A 13,693-nucleotide genomic window follows, 5' to 3' on the forward strand; every position below is an offset into this window, starting at 1 on the left:
GTTTGATGTCTAAGTCAGAGCACCAGTGACCAAGAGAATTTGGAAAGGGATTCCTGACCACTTGAAAATCACGACAGTGACCCAAACAATCTCTGACTTCATGTGTCTATGTAAGGTATTAGAGAAGGAATGAAATGAACAATGAAGTAGATCTGAAAGTGCTAGGACAAAATGGAAGCTCCAGACATCTAGTGAGGAGCAGCCCCAGGAGCAAGAAGCAGTCATGAGGAACAGGGGGTCATGGAGTAAGTGGAGTTTCTGTAAGCCTTTGCAGGCTTAAGACTTGGAGGGCTAGGGATTCCAGGGCCATAGTCACTTGGGGTATGAACTAGAAAGGGGGACATGGTTTTCAATTGCACATGTCTTCTTGGCCCCACAGACTCTTTCCCAGGGGGGAAAGGACACAGCCAGAAGTCCAGAAGGGTCCTGAAAAGCATGGAATCTGGTGCAGGACCAACTGCTATGCCTTGGCCTTCAGGCAGGGCTCTGTGATACCATACATGGATGAAATTGTATGGCAGAAAACTGGATCTGAACCTGGCTGTGTGTTGACAGTCCATGTTAACCATGTTCTAGTTATTTCCGGGGCTTTATATATGATCTTTTCATCCTTCCTCTAAAAATTCCTGACAGTTTCATTGTTGAATGTAGATTAGGCTGGCTGGAGAGATGGAAATGATGGCTTACGCCTGTAGTCTTAGCACTTGGGGGGCAAAAGCAGGAGGATTGATGCAAATTCTAGACTAGCCAAGGCAAGTATCTCAGAAAAGACACTAGATTTTCTTTTTTGTTTTTTTTTCCAAACAGGGTTTCTCTGTGTAGTCCTGGTTATCGTGGAACTCACTCTGTAGTGTAGACCAGGCTGGCCTCAAACTCAGAGCTCCACCTGCCTATGCCTCCCAAGTGCTGGGATAAAAGCGTGCACCACCGCCTGGAATTAGATGTTCATTCCCTGTATATTCTTGTTTTGTGTTACATTGCTTATGGTACCAGGAATGGAGCCCGGAGCTTTGTGCGTTTATATAAATGCTGAATGTCCCCCAACTTGAATGTATCAATTTCTTAATCAAGTTTAAAAGTCAGTATTTGGGGAGCTGAGGATGGAGCCCAGTAACAGAACACATGCCTCACATGCACCAGGCTCTGAGTTCAATTTCCCAGCACCTTAAAAGAAGTCACTGAATAATTAATAATCTGAGTCACATTAAAGAGAAATTGGCTCTCAGTTCAGCTGTTAGTCAAGAGCTCTAGGCAATAGGATTGCTCTTCTCTGCCCACAAATTACATACAAATCCATAGGAGCCATTTGAAGAAAATAAAGTGCAAAATAAAGAAGCTTGTGTTTCATCAGCCTACTGTGGTGGCACTTGCCTGTAATCCCAGAGCTTGGGGGCGGGGGTGAAACAGGAGGATTGTTTTGATTACCAGACCAACAAAGTCTATATAGCAAGACCCTGTCTCAAAAGACAAACCCAAAAAAGTTTATATTTAGGATAGCAATAAAATGACTCCTTTTCTTTTGTTCACAGAAATGCTACAGTTCGTCAGCAATCAAGTGGGAGAGTTCCCTGATTTGTTTTCAGAGCAGCTATGCAGCTCCTTCCCTGGTGGTGGTAGCAGTGGCAGTAGTAGCAGCAGCAACAGCAGCAGCAGCAGTGGCAGCAACAGCAGAGGCAATGGTGGTGCAGCCACAGATCCTGGAGTGCAGCGGTCGTTCAGCCAGGTCCCATTACCTACCTTCTCCCCCTCAACTGCCTCCCCTCAGGCTCTAGCCTTGCAGGTCAAAGTCTCTCCTACCCCACCCAGGGCAACCCCTGTTCTCCAGCCTAGACCCCAGCCCCAGCCGCAGCCCCAGCCTTCAGCTCAGCTTCAGCAACAGACGGTAATGATCACCCCGACATTCAGCACTGCTCCACAGACAAGGATCATCCAGCAGCCTTTGATATACCAGAACGCAGCAACCAGCTTCCAAGGTGACTCAGAAGTCAGTCCAGGGTGCATATGCCAGTGTGTAAACACTGCAGATCTCATCATCTGGGCACAGTAGATATTTCAGTATGGTCCTGTCTGGAGATGTTTCTGATCATGGACAGAATGGTACGGGAACATGTCTCTTTCCCCAAAGGCCTTAATGACTATTTAGACCTACTTCAGAGTCCAACAAACATGGTAGGTGAGGGTTAGCCTGATAATCAGAGGTGGAGTCCTGAATAAAATTAGGTCTGAAACTTAAATAGCTAGCCACCAGATCTAGACATCATCTACAGATGAGAACTGTTCCCTCAGTAGATAATTCCTAAACAAGCACTGTGCAGATAATACCATTTTTAAAATAGGTGCTTCATCTCTAAATAGCAGCCCTCAAGGTGGGCATTCAGTATATGTTGAGTGAATGAATGACTGAGGTACTTGTTCATTCTGGGATGTGCTATTTCCAGTGATGGAGGGGGCTCTGGGTAGGCTCAGTATTGCTCTCAATTTGAAGACACATGTAGTTTTCTGGTGGGTTTTGAGACTTTGAGGGAGGCAGTATAAAACAGAAGGCCGAGACTATAATCCCAAAGCAGATTTTCCAACTAGAAAGGATGGGAAGCAACGAGACTCTAGGGGGTTGTTGGTTCTCAACGGCTATTAACTCCATTGCGGGTGCAGCCATTGCCAAGTAGCTTCCCTTACTTTCACTCCAGCACCCAGAGTAATAAAACAATTTGTACTCATTCTATCAGAAATTGATGCAGCCCTTACGGGATGTTCCTATTCTCTAAACCAGCTTGTAAATGGCTGTGCACATCATCTTCAGCAGCAGGTGGGAAGTGGAAGTCATTATGAGATACTCCATCCTCAAGTTATGTTGCAGCTACGGTGACATTGTACATTCCTTATCCATGTAACTTTTTTCTCCTCTTCCCCAAAGTCCTGCAGCCTCAAGTCCAAAGCCTGGTGACATCCTCGCAGGTACAGCCAGTCACGATCCAGCAGCAGGTGCAAACTGTACAGGCTCAGCGGGTGTTGACACAAACAGCCAATGGCACGCTGCAGACCCTTGCCCCAGCAACAGTGCAGACAGTTGCTGCACCCCAGGTGCAGCAGGTCCCGGTAGGTGGCTTGAAAGGGATTCAAGGAGGAACTGGAGGAGACTCTGTGCTATTCCTTGGTAGACACTTTGGCATGCTAAGATGGGTCATCAAGAGTGTACACAAAACAGCTGGGAGGCCTAACAGGATATACCTGTGATCGTCTGACTGAGCCTCACCTGTAGATACACTCTAGCATCCTTAGAAAAGGCTGGTATAGTGACTAGTGTTCACACATATGATGGGCATAAAACTGGAAAGAGGGCTAGTGAGTTGGCTTAGTGGACGTAGGCACTTGTTACCAAGCCTAAAAACCTGAGTTCAATCACCAGGACCCACATTGTAGAAGGAAGAACCAACTCTTCCAGTTGCCGACTTCTGCACCTGAAGTTGTGGCATGCACTTCACCCCAACACTCTCGATACATGTAAAACTAGTATCTCTCAGATAACTTTCTTTAATTTTGTTTTCCCTATTTTGCAGTGGATACTAAATGTGTATGGTGGTGGGGCTAAATGTACGTTATTTTTGTAATTAAAAAAACATGTTTTGGGGGCTAAGGAGATGAGTTAGTAGATAAGATTGCTTGGCTGTAAGCATTAGGACCTGTGTTTAATTTTTGTTTGTTTATTTGATTTGAGACAAGCGCTCTCTTTGTAGCTCTGGCTGTCCTAGAACTCACTATGTGATCAGGCTGGCCTCAAATTCACAGAGATCCACATGCCTCTGTCTCTGCCTCCTGAGTTCTGGGATTAAAGACGTGTACCTCCACATTCATCAGGACCTGTATTCGAATCCCCAGTCCCCATGTAAAAAGCTGGGCATGACTGCTTGTGCCTGTAAACCCAGTTTTGGGAAGGGGAGAGAGGCTATCCTGAGAGCTTACTGGCCTGCTAGGCCACTGAAAAGGTGATAGCCAAAATGGAAGCTCCTCGTCCACTAAGATCTCACAAGGCAGTAAGGCAGAGAGCTGGTGTCCTGCTTTGGCCTTCATATATTCTCAGATAGATGTCTGTTTCTACATATATATGTCTATTCACTATATACATAGAAAAACAGGCTATATGTAATACTGCATCGGAACTATGTTTTCTTACTAACAAATGAACATTTTTATTATGTTTTAAAATATTTATTTTGTGTACATGTGTATGTGACTGGGTAGGTGCATAGGACAGCTTGTGGGAATTGGTTCTCTCCTTGTGAGTCCTGGGGATCAAACTCAGATCAGCAAGCTTGGTGACTGGCACCTTAACCATGGAGCCATTTCTCTGACCCCAAATTAATTTATCGTAAAAAATAAAATAAAACCTAGTTTATCACTTTTACTTCTTGCCCATGTTCCTGGCTCTTTCTCAGCCATCCATTCTGAGCCATCCTTGCTCTGTTTCTGCCACACAGTAAGTAGCAATGCTAGCCTGAAAGCCTGAAGCCTTCATACTCTCTTTAGCTGCCCCTTTCTTCCTCTTCAACATGGATGCAAGCTGTACAAAATAGCCAACTTTGGGAATTGCCTCTAGGGAATTTCTTTTTGGTTTTCAGTTTTGGTTTCAGTTTTTTATTCTTTTGTGATGAGTCTATGTAACAAGAAGCAAATGAAAAAGTATGAAAAATAATGCTACCTTTTGTTGTTCTCCTAGGTCCTGGTTCAGCCTCAGATCATTAAGACAGATTCCCTTGTTTTGACCACACTGAAAACAGATGGCAGCCCTGTTATGGCTGCAGTCCAGAACCCAGCCCTCACTGCCCTCACCACCCCCCTCCAGACGGCCGCCCTTCAAGTACCAGTAAGAGTTGAATTCTCTTTCTACTGTGCTTTAGAGTTGTTAAAGCCTACTGCTAAGTAGACGATGGGAGCTTTTATGGACTATGTTCATCAGATTGTAAATATCACTCCCCTTTTAGTTTTGCTTTTTCCCTCGAAGAAATGTTGCCGGAGTGTATTATATTAAATCTTGGGATCTTGCAAGGAGGTGGAAAAGAACACCTGAGGCTGGGCAAGAGCTCCACACAGAACCATCATCTTCTAGTTACTATTGTTGCCATGGAGGTTTGACTTCTAAGGGTTTCTAGGATCACCAGACAGGGAGAAATGTCAAGACAAGGAAAGAAAGCATCATCCTGCAGTTATGGACCCCAGCCACTTTAAGTAAAAGATTACTTAAGTTTTGGAAGCACTAGCTTTATTCATAAAAACCAAGAACTAGGGTTGGAGATGTAGCCCGTTAATAGAATACTTAGCTAGCATGCTCAGGGTTCACTTCCCAGCAACACATAAACAGGGTGTGGTGTCACATGAATGCAAATGACTCCCCAGCACTGGTGAGGTAGAGGTTGCAGGATCAGAAGTTCAGTGTTGCTGGGCAGTGGTAGAGCATGCTTTATTCCCATCACTGGGGAGGCAGAGGAGGCAGGTGGATCTCTTGAGTTTGAGGCCAGTCTGGTTGATGTAACAACTTCTAGGACTAGCTCCATAGCTACTGAGAAACTCTGGGGAAATTAAAAGAAAAAAAAAAAAAAAAAGTTCAATGTTATCCTCAACTGCATAGCAACCTTGGGGCTACCCTGGGCTATGTGAGACTTTATCACAAAACAAAACCTGCCAAGAACTAGAAACATTCAATGTTCATCCCTGGGATAATAACTCAGTATACTCAGTAACATAAAATGTTAAGTGTTGCCAACAACAAGAAAGGGAACTATTGAGGCATAAGGTGACCCGGCTAAACCTCAGGAGTAGCCTGTCTCAGAAGTTCACACTACGGATTCCAAACTCAAGAAATGGAACATGGCTGTGGTGATTATGTCAGCAGGGTTATAGGGCAGTACATAAGGGGACATCCTCAGAGGATATAAGGGGACATGCTGATATGTAAAACTTCATCAAACTTCTAAAACTGATTATTTGTTACAGGTAAATTTTTCTGTTTATTTTTTATATAGGATCTCCCAATAGCCCAGGTTGGCCTCAAACTCAAAATTTTTCTGCTTGAGCCTCTGAGGGCTGGAGTTATAGGCATGTGCCACTTTTCCTGACTGGCCTTTTTTGAGACAGAGTGTCACTTTGTAGCATTGGATGGTTTGGAACTAACATCTGCCTGCCTGTGCCTCTCAAGTGCTGGGATTAAAGGCATGGCCAATCACTACCAGCCCATTGAATTATCTCTAATTCTAATGAAGTAGAGCAGGTTTTTGTCTCTTTATTGGTCGTTTGGATGTTGAAGCCATTTATTGAAGAAAGTAAGATAAAAAAAAAATTAGTAAACATGGGAACAGGAAAGAGTAGAAACAGGGGATGGAGTCTCTGGCTGATCTGATTAGTTAAGAAAACAGCTCTGAATAAAAGTATGAGTTTTATCCTTGTGATCGCTGATGGTCAGACTATAGAAAGAAATGTAGGAATTAGTTTACATGTCATTTGAGAAGAGAAAAAATGCATTGCACACTCAGAGAAAGTTTTCTCTTTGTCCAGTTAGTGCAGTTCATACATGTGTGTTCAGAGGTAGCTGACAGCTCAACAGCAAACCATACAGCTTTTTTCTAGCACCCCCAGATCAGAGGTTAAGGCTGAACTAATATTTTTTGGGGTGCAGCTTATTTACAGTGACTCTGAGAGGAAGATAGGAGCCGATGCGTCTTGAGGTTTTGGGGGATGTGGCATCATTAGCCCAGGAGGTATGAGACCACATGGAGCACTCCTGGCTGACACTCCATATGCAGGAGCAAGCTACTTTGTTTCATGAGGTTACTTTATTTAAGCTAACAAAGCGTAACTCTGCCCTTGTTCTAGACTCTGGTGGGCAGCAATGGGACCATTCTGACCACAATGCCTGTGATGATGGGACAAGAGAAAGTTCCTATTAAGCAAGTACCTGGCGGTGTAAAGCAGCTAGAGCCCCCCAAAGAAGGAGAGAGGAGGACAACACACAACATCATTGAAAAGCGATATCGATCCTCTATCAATGACAAAATCATAGAGTTGAAGGACTTGGTCATGGGAACAGATGCCAAGGTAAGTGCCAAGAAGAATGTAGATTCAAGCCGCAGTGTCTCCTCCTCTGTCTTTGTCATGGGAATTAGGGAAGGTGCAGGCTTAAGCTGAATGGACACAAAAGTGAGTTAGAGGTACATTTTTATTGAAATATTTTGGTGTTGGATGGGATTATAAAATATTGCCCAGGTATAGATGGTGGCATATATTTATAATCCTGGCCCTCAAGAGACACAGCAGGAGGATTACAAGTACTAGGCCAATTAGGGCTGAAAGTCAGTTCCATGAATGAATGAGGAGAGCTGGAGAGATGGCTCAGCAGTTAAGAGCAAGTACTGCTCTTCCAGAGAACTTGGGTTCTGTTCTCAGCACCCATGCCATTGTTGAACTAGGCTATAACCCTAGTTCTGGGGATCCAGCACCCTCTTCTGTTCTCTTCAAGCATGGGCGCACATGAGAGTACAAATTATCATCTGACATAAAGGAAATGTTGAGAGTTGATGATCCTTCAACAATGCTGTGTTGTGACTCTGCTCTACTATGAAAGGCACTTCAGTGTTAGTGGGAGATGCCACTTCTTACCTGGTGGCTAGGTATAGGATGGTGTACCTTGGAGGCAACTAAGAACATTCTTGACATATTTTTAGTAGTGTTCCCTTTTAGAGGAGAAGAGAGAGTGGTGATTGAGTCTTTGACTAAGAGCAAAGCAGAGAAAATTAATTTTTCATACATACCTATTTTTTTTAATGTGTGTCTCCTGGGAAATGGGAGGGATTGTTTGTTTCACAACACCCTATTTTAAGAGGAAGTTCATTGTTCATTTATACATGCTAAGCGACCACTCTAAACTACATTTCCAGCACAATACTGGTTTTCTTTGTTTGTTTATTATTAGCCTGGGTTTAATTAGCACTAGCTGTCCTGGAACTTTCTATGTAGGCCAGACTGTATTCAAACTCAGAGAGGTTCACCTGCCTCTGCCTCAATGCTGTGATTAAAGGCATGTATCACCCAGCCTCCAATGCTATTTTTTGTTTGCCATTTGTTTTCCTTAAAGCTTTTCATTATTGTTTTGTTGTTTGGTTGGTTGGTTGGTTGGTTGGTTTTTCTGAGACAGGGTTTCTCTGTGTAGCCCTGGATGTCCTGGAACTCACTCTATAGACCAAACTTATCTCAAACTCTGAGATCTTCTTGCCTCTGCCTCCCAGGTGCTGGAATTAAAGGCATGTACCACCACCACCCAGCCTTAAAGTCTGTTTTTGTTTGTTTTGATTTTTTGAGACAGGGTTTCTCTATGTAGCTTTGGAGCTTGTCCTGGAACTTGCTTTGTAGACTGGGCTGGCCCCAAATTCACATAGATACCCCTGCCTCTGCCTCTGCTCCCTAGTGCTGGGACTAAAGGAGTGCACCACCACCGTCCAGCTTAAAGTTTGCTTTTATGTTAGAATTATTATAAGAATTATTATAGCTAATATTTATTGTATGTCAGTTATATGCCAATACTACCAGCCTATGGTTTACATGCTATCATTATTCACATGTTAAGGATTAAGGAGAGGCTTAGGATTTAGTTCATGATAGAACTAGAATATGCCAAACTCTGGGTCCAATCCCTAGTACTATCCCACCTCACCCCCCTCAAAAAAGAAAAGAAAAAAGAAGTTCTGAGTTAGGGTGAATTTTGTCTTAGTTAGCCAGCATTTGAACCAGTGTTTGACACCTCGAAGCTGTGCTCCTCACTCCTGAACTCTGGAGCCCTGCTCTCTTTGCTCCAGCATGGTCTGCCTTAACTGTGTTTCATCTGTCTTTCTTCCCAGATGCACAAATCTGGCGTTCTGAGGAAGGCCATTGACTACATCAAATATTTGCAGCAGGTCAATCACAAGCTTCGTCAGGAGAACATGGTACTGAAGCTGGCAAATCAGAAAAACAGTAAGTCTGCCTGTTGAGAAAGGCCCATCAAACCTCACAGCTGTTTGGAGAAGTCCTGCGATGGGCACAAGGGAGAACTCAGATGTGGATGAGGCCCTGTCTGTGTGGGATTTTGTAAAAATGGATAATTTTCTAAAGGGGAGTTTTCTTTGCAGAGCTCCTGAAGGGCATTGATTTAGGCAGTCTGGTGGACAGTGATGTGGACTTGAAGATTGAAGACTTTAATCAGAATGTCCTTCTGATGTCTCCCCCGGCCTCTGACTCGGGGTCCCAAGCAGGCTTCTCTCCCTATTCTATTGACTCTGAGCCAGGAAGTCCTCTGCTGGATGATGCAAAGGTATGAGCTTTTGACATTTCTCACCCTCAGAATCTCTTGTTTTCCCTAAGGCATTAGTGGCCAGGTGACTGGATCACTGCTTAAAACAATGTGGGGTGGAGAGGACCAGGAATTCTGTTATGTTAGCTGCATTTAAAGTGGTGAAAACTGGTGGTGCATGCCTGAAATCCCAGTGGGAGGGAGGATGAGGCAGGAAGATCTTGAGATGGTACCAAGACCATCTCAAAAAGGAAAAAAAAAAAAAAAAGGAGCAAGCTATCTCTGGATGGGGACACAACCAGACCCTCAGATTTAACAGGTCCTGTGGAAAGGCCCCTCCCTCAGCGAGGAGTGAGTGCCAACACAGAGCAGCTGTCAGGCAATGGCTCTGGGAGTTGCTGATGTGCTCTGTTAATTCCTCTGCCTATAATGGGCCTGGCAAGCCTCTTTCTGAGGCTGCTCTGCTAGTTTTGAGTGAGGTCGTCTCTGGGCGCTCTTTCTGGAAACAACTCCAATTTGCAGTCTAACAGATAACATTACACCAACCCAGGGCTTGTAAATGGTCCCTGAACAAGAAAAGCCCATGGCAATTGAAGTTTTATTGGAATTAGTTAGATGAGGCCCTAAGCTTAATGACTTTCTAGGAACCTTTGGAGACATTGGATCCTATACTGCATCTTGACATTGGCATTCCTCCATCCAAAAGCATATGGTTTCATTCTAGCATATGGTTTTGTTTGTTTGAAGGTTGTCATGTTGCTCTGACTGGACTAGAGTTGCTATGAAATTAGGATTACCTTGACCCCCTGATCTTCCTGTCTGCCATGTGCTGGGACAAAGGCTTGCCAGTGCTTTTGATATTTGGGCTTTGTGCATGCTAAATAAGCAATTTTTTTTTTTTTTTTTAAAGATAATGGTCTCACTATACAGTTCTAGTTGGTTGCCTGGAACTCTCTATGTAGACCAGGCTGGCCCATCATACAGCAAACATTCTTTTGAAACATTTTTGTTTCGATGATAATGGTGATTGATATAACATACAATTTGGAATGTGTGCATCAGGGCTTGGGGAAAATCTTGGCTCCGATCCCCTTTCTCACCCCTTGTCAGTTCCCTAGGGCCTCACCTCTAGTTCTGTCTGCAAAATGAAAGAGACAAAAAAAGTACATTCTAGTTTTAATAGCAAACTTGACTTCCAGCATTCTTTCCTTTTCTGTGTTTCCCTCATCACTGAGGTAAAACAAGCTGCTCAGCTCTGCCATCACGTTGTCCCTGGTGTGAGGAACTAAAACCTTGGAATCCATGAACAAAAGCAAACCTTCCCTTTAAAGGAGTCACCCTCCAGAGCATAGTTTTTGTCCTTCCTGAGGTGTGGTGTAAACACAATGAAATAGCCAGTAGGATGGCTCATCAGATGTAAGAGCTAGGCATGCAACCTTGAGCATCTGAGGTCCAGAACCCACATTACAAAACTAGATAAGAGTGCCTCAAATTTGTAATCCCATCTACAGGATTCTTGATTTGTTTGTTAGCCACAACATTCTTGCTCATGTACACAGCACAGTGGCAAAAATAACAAGAGACCCTGTCTCAAAAAACAGTTTGGTTTCTTTGTAGTCATGGGAGTGCTCCTTGGTCTCCATATCTCTGACCCTAGCATGCTCTCTGTTATTGTATAGGTCCATTTTGTAAGAAAGCTGGCCTGGCACTCAGGAGGCAGAGACTGACAGGTCTGTGAGTTCAAGGGTCATTCTGGTCTACACAGAATCAGTTCCAGGCCAGCCAGAGATACACATTGAGACTCTCTACTCCTTTCTTTTGTTCTGTGGAATATACTTAGTCAGCAATAGAAAGAGTATTCCAATGTTAGAGCAATAATTTTAGAAATCATGGACTTCATAGGTCCCTCCTGGCCTTTTTCTTCTCTGACTTAATGGTCTTGAATTTAAACCCCTCAGTCTGTTTCTTGGTGTATGTATAAAAACCAAGTGTCTCAGTTACTCTTTTGTTGCTGTGACAAAACACCATGACCAAGACAACCTATAAAAAAAAAAGAAAGCATTTTAATTATGACTTCAAAGGGTTAGGGTCCATGATGGCAGAACAAAGAAAGGCATGGTGACAGGAATAGTTGAGAGCTCTCATCTGGATCTACAAGCAGGAGGCAGAGAGAGCACACTGGGTATGTATGGCATGAGCATTTTGAAATCTTAAGCCCATTCCAAGTGACATACTTCTCCAGCAAGACTTTTTTAATTATTATTATTTTTTATTTGAATTAGAAACAAGATTGATTTACATGACAATCCCAGTTCCCTTCTCCCTCTCGACCTCCCCTACCACCCCTCCAACTAACACCCTACCTACCACATATCCTTTCTTCTATTCTTCCCCTGACTCAACCTTTCTGCTCCCTCATGACCTCTGCATCCTTCCTCGTCTTCCCTTCTCATTCTCGTAGCTCCCTCCCCCCTCTTCCCTTGCTCTCAATTTGCTCAGGGGATCTTCACCCTTTCCCTTTCTCCATGGTACAATGTTTGTCTCTTTTAGGGTCTTCCTTGTTTACTAGTTTCTATGGAAGTGTGGATTTGTAGACTGGTAATCCTTTACTCTATGTCTAAAATCCACATATGAGTGAGTACATATCATGTTTGTCTTTTTGTGATTGGGTTACCTCCCTCAGAATGGTTTCTTCTAGTTCCGCCTATTTTCCTGCAGATTTCAAGATTCCATTGTTTTTTTCCTGCTGAATAGTACTCCATTGTGTAAATGTACCACATTTTCTCTATCCATTCTTTGGTTGAGGGGCATCTAGGCTGCTTCCACTTTCTGGCTATTACAAATACTGCTGCTATGAACATGGCTGAACAGATGTCCTTGTTGTATGAATGTGCTTCTTTTGGGTATATGCCTAGGAGTGGGATTGCTAGATCTTGTGATAGACTGATTCCCATTTTTTTTTTTTTTTTTTTTTGAGGAGTCGCCATACTGATTTCCAAAGTGCTCCAGCAAGACTTTACCTCCTACTCCTCCCCTGTAGCTACCAGTTGGATATCAGATATCAAATTCCTGCAGTTTCTGGGGACATCACATCAAACCACCCCACAGAGTTCTATAAAAACATAGACGGTAATCATGCTAACCTTGAGTTACTGTTTTGAAGGTTAAAGATGAACCAGACTCTCCTCCTGTGGCACTGGGCATGGTGGACCGATCTCGAATTCTGCTGTGTGTCCTCACCTTCTTGGGCCTCTCCTTTAACCCCTTGACTTCCTTGCTGCAGTGGGGAGGGGCCCACGACACTGATCAGCACCCATACTCAGGCTCTGGCCGAAGTGTACTGTCTCTGGAGTCAGGTAGGTGGGTTCCCTAATATTGCCTGGGTTAGGTGAACTCTGTGGCAAAAGGACCTGTGCAAAACTACATGGTGTGTCTACCTAGTCCAAACTCGGGATGGGCCTCCCACCTGCTTGCTTCCAACAGGGGCTATCCTAAGTTATGTATAATAAGACAAACTTGAGTTTAGTTGAGGCAAGCAACGCAAATCTGGAAACTGCTTTGTTACAGTTAGCATGTAGGGAGTGGATGGGAGAGATGGGGGAAGTGCCTGTTTGGGGGACTTTGTAGTATTATGTCAGGTGTGAGATCCATGTCCTAAGTCCTTTAACTGAGGTTTTTGTGGCACCCAGCTCTGTGGTGCCAGGAGATACAAAGATTCCTATTTGGCTATAGAATTGTCTGCCATTTCCTCTGAAATAATATAAAGATTCCTATTTAGGCTATAGAATTGTCTACCGTTTCCTCTGAAATGATGCAGACGGCTCTTTGATCTCACACTTCTGGAGTCCGTCAGGTGCCTTGCTGTTCCACAAGGCCCTGAGTCTCAGCTGAGATGCCCCTCTCTAGGTTCTGGGGGCTGGTTTGACTGGATGATGCCAACTCTCCTCCTGTGGCTGGTAAATGGTGTGATTGTCTTGAGCGTCTTTGTGAAGCTGTTGGTCCATGGGGAGCCAGTTATCCGTCCACACACACGCTCCTCAGTCACCTTCTGGAGACACCGGAAGCAGGCGGACCTAGACCTTGCCAGAGTGAGTTCTGCCATTCACGTTTGTTCACCTTCCTCTATGCTCAACAAGAACTCAGTGAGTGTTGTTGAATCCCCACTGTGTATGAAGTCCTGTGGCAGGTGCTGAGGTGACTGGGCAGTGGTGGACAGTGCACCTGTGCCTACATCATGCTGTGGACACTAGGTGATCTTTGTGACTCTTGGTGTATAAGTGGTACTGTCCTGATAAGAAAGACAGGCAGGCAGGCAGGCATGGCAGGACCTTTCAAGCTGATTGTGCCATGAGTGATATATTAGTCACTTCCTCCTTATGG

The 13,693-nt window shown here is 44.1% G+C and overlaps 1 protein-coding gene across 1 annotated transcript in view; it reads left to right on the forward strand.

The window, feature by feature from the left end:
* The window catches only part of Srebf2 (sterol regulatory element binding transcription factor 2), a 60,618-nt gene that overhangs the window by 21,689 nt on the left and 25,236 nt on the right, over window positions 1–13,693 (forward strand). Inside the window, 8 exon segments of the mRNA NM_001244004.1 lie at window positions 1,530–1,973; window positions 2,915–3,096; window positions 4,715–4,861; window positions 6,865–7,086; window positions 8,883–8,997; window positions 9,153–9,334; window positions 12,477–12,669; window positions 13,220–13,401. Of these exon segments, the coding sequence (NP_001230933.1) occupies window positions 1,530–1,973; window positions 2,915–3,096; window positions 4,715–4,861; window positions 6,865–7,086; window positions 8,883–8,997; window positions 9,153–9,334; window positions 12,477–12,669; window positions 13,220–13,401 (1,667 nt within the window).

This window comes from Cricetulus griseus, chromosome 2 (genome assembly GCF_003668045.3).
Source record: "Cricetulus griseus strain 17A/GY chromosome 2, alternate assembly CriGri-PICRH-1.0, whole genome shotgun sequence".
Classification (NCBI taxonomy): Eukaryota; Metazoa; Chordata; class Mammalia; order Rodentia; family Cricetidae; genus Cricetulus; species Cricetulus griseus.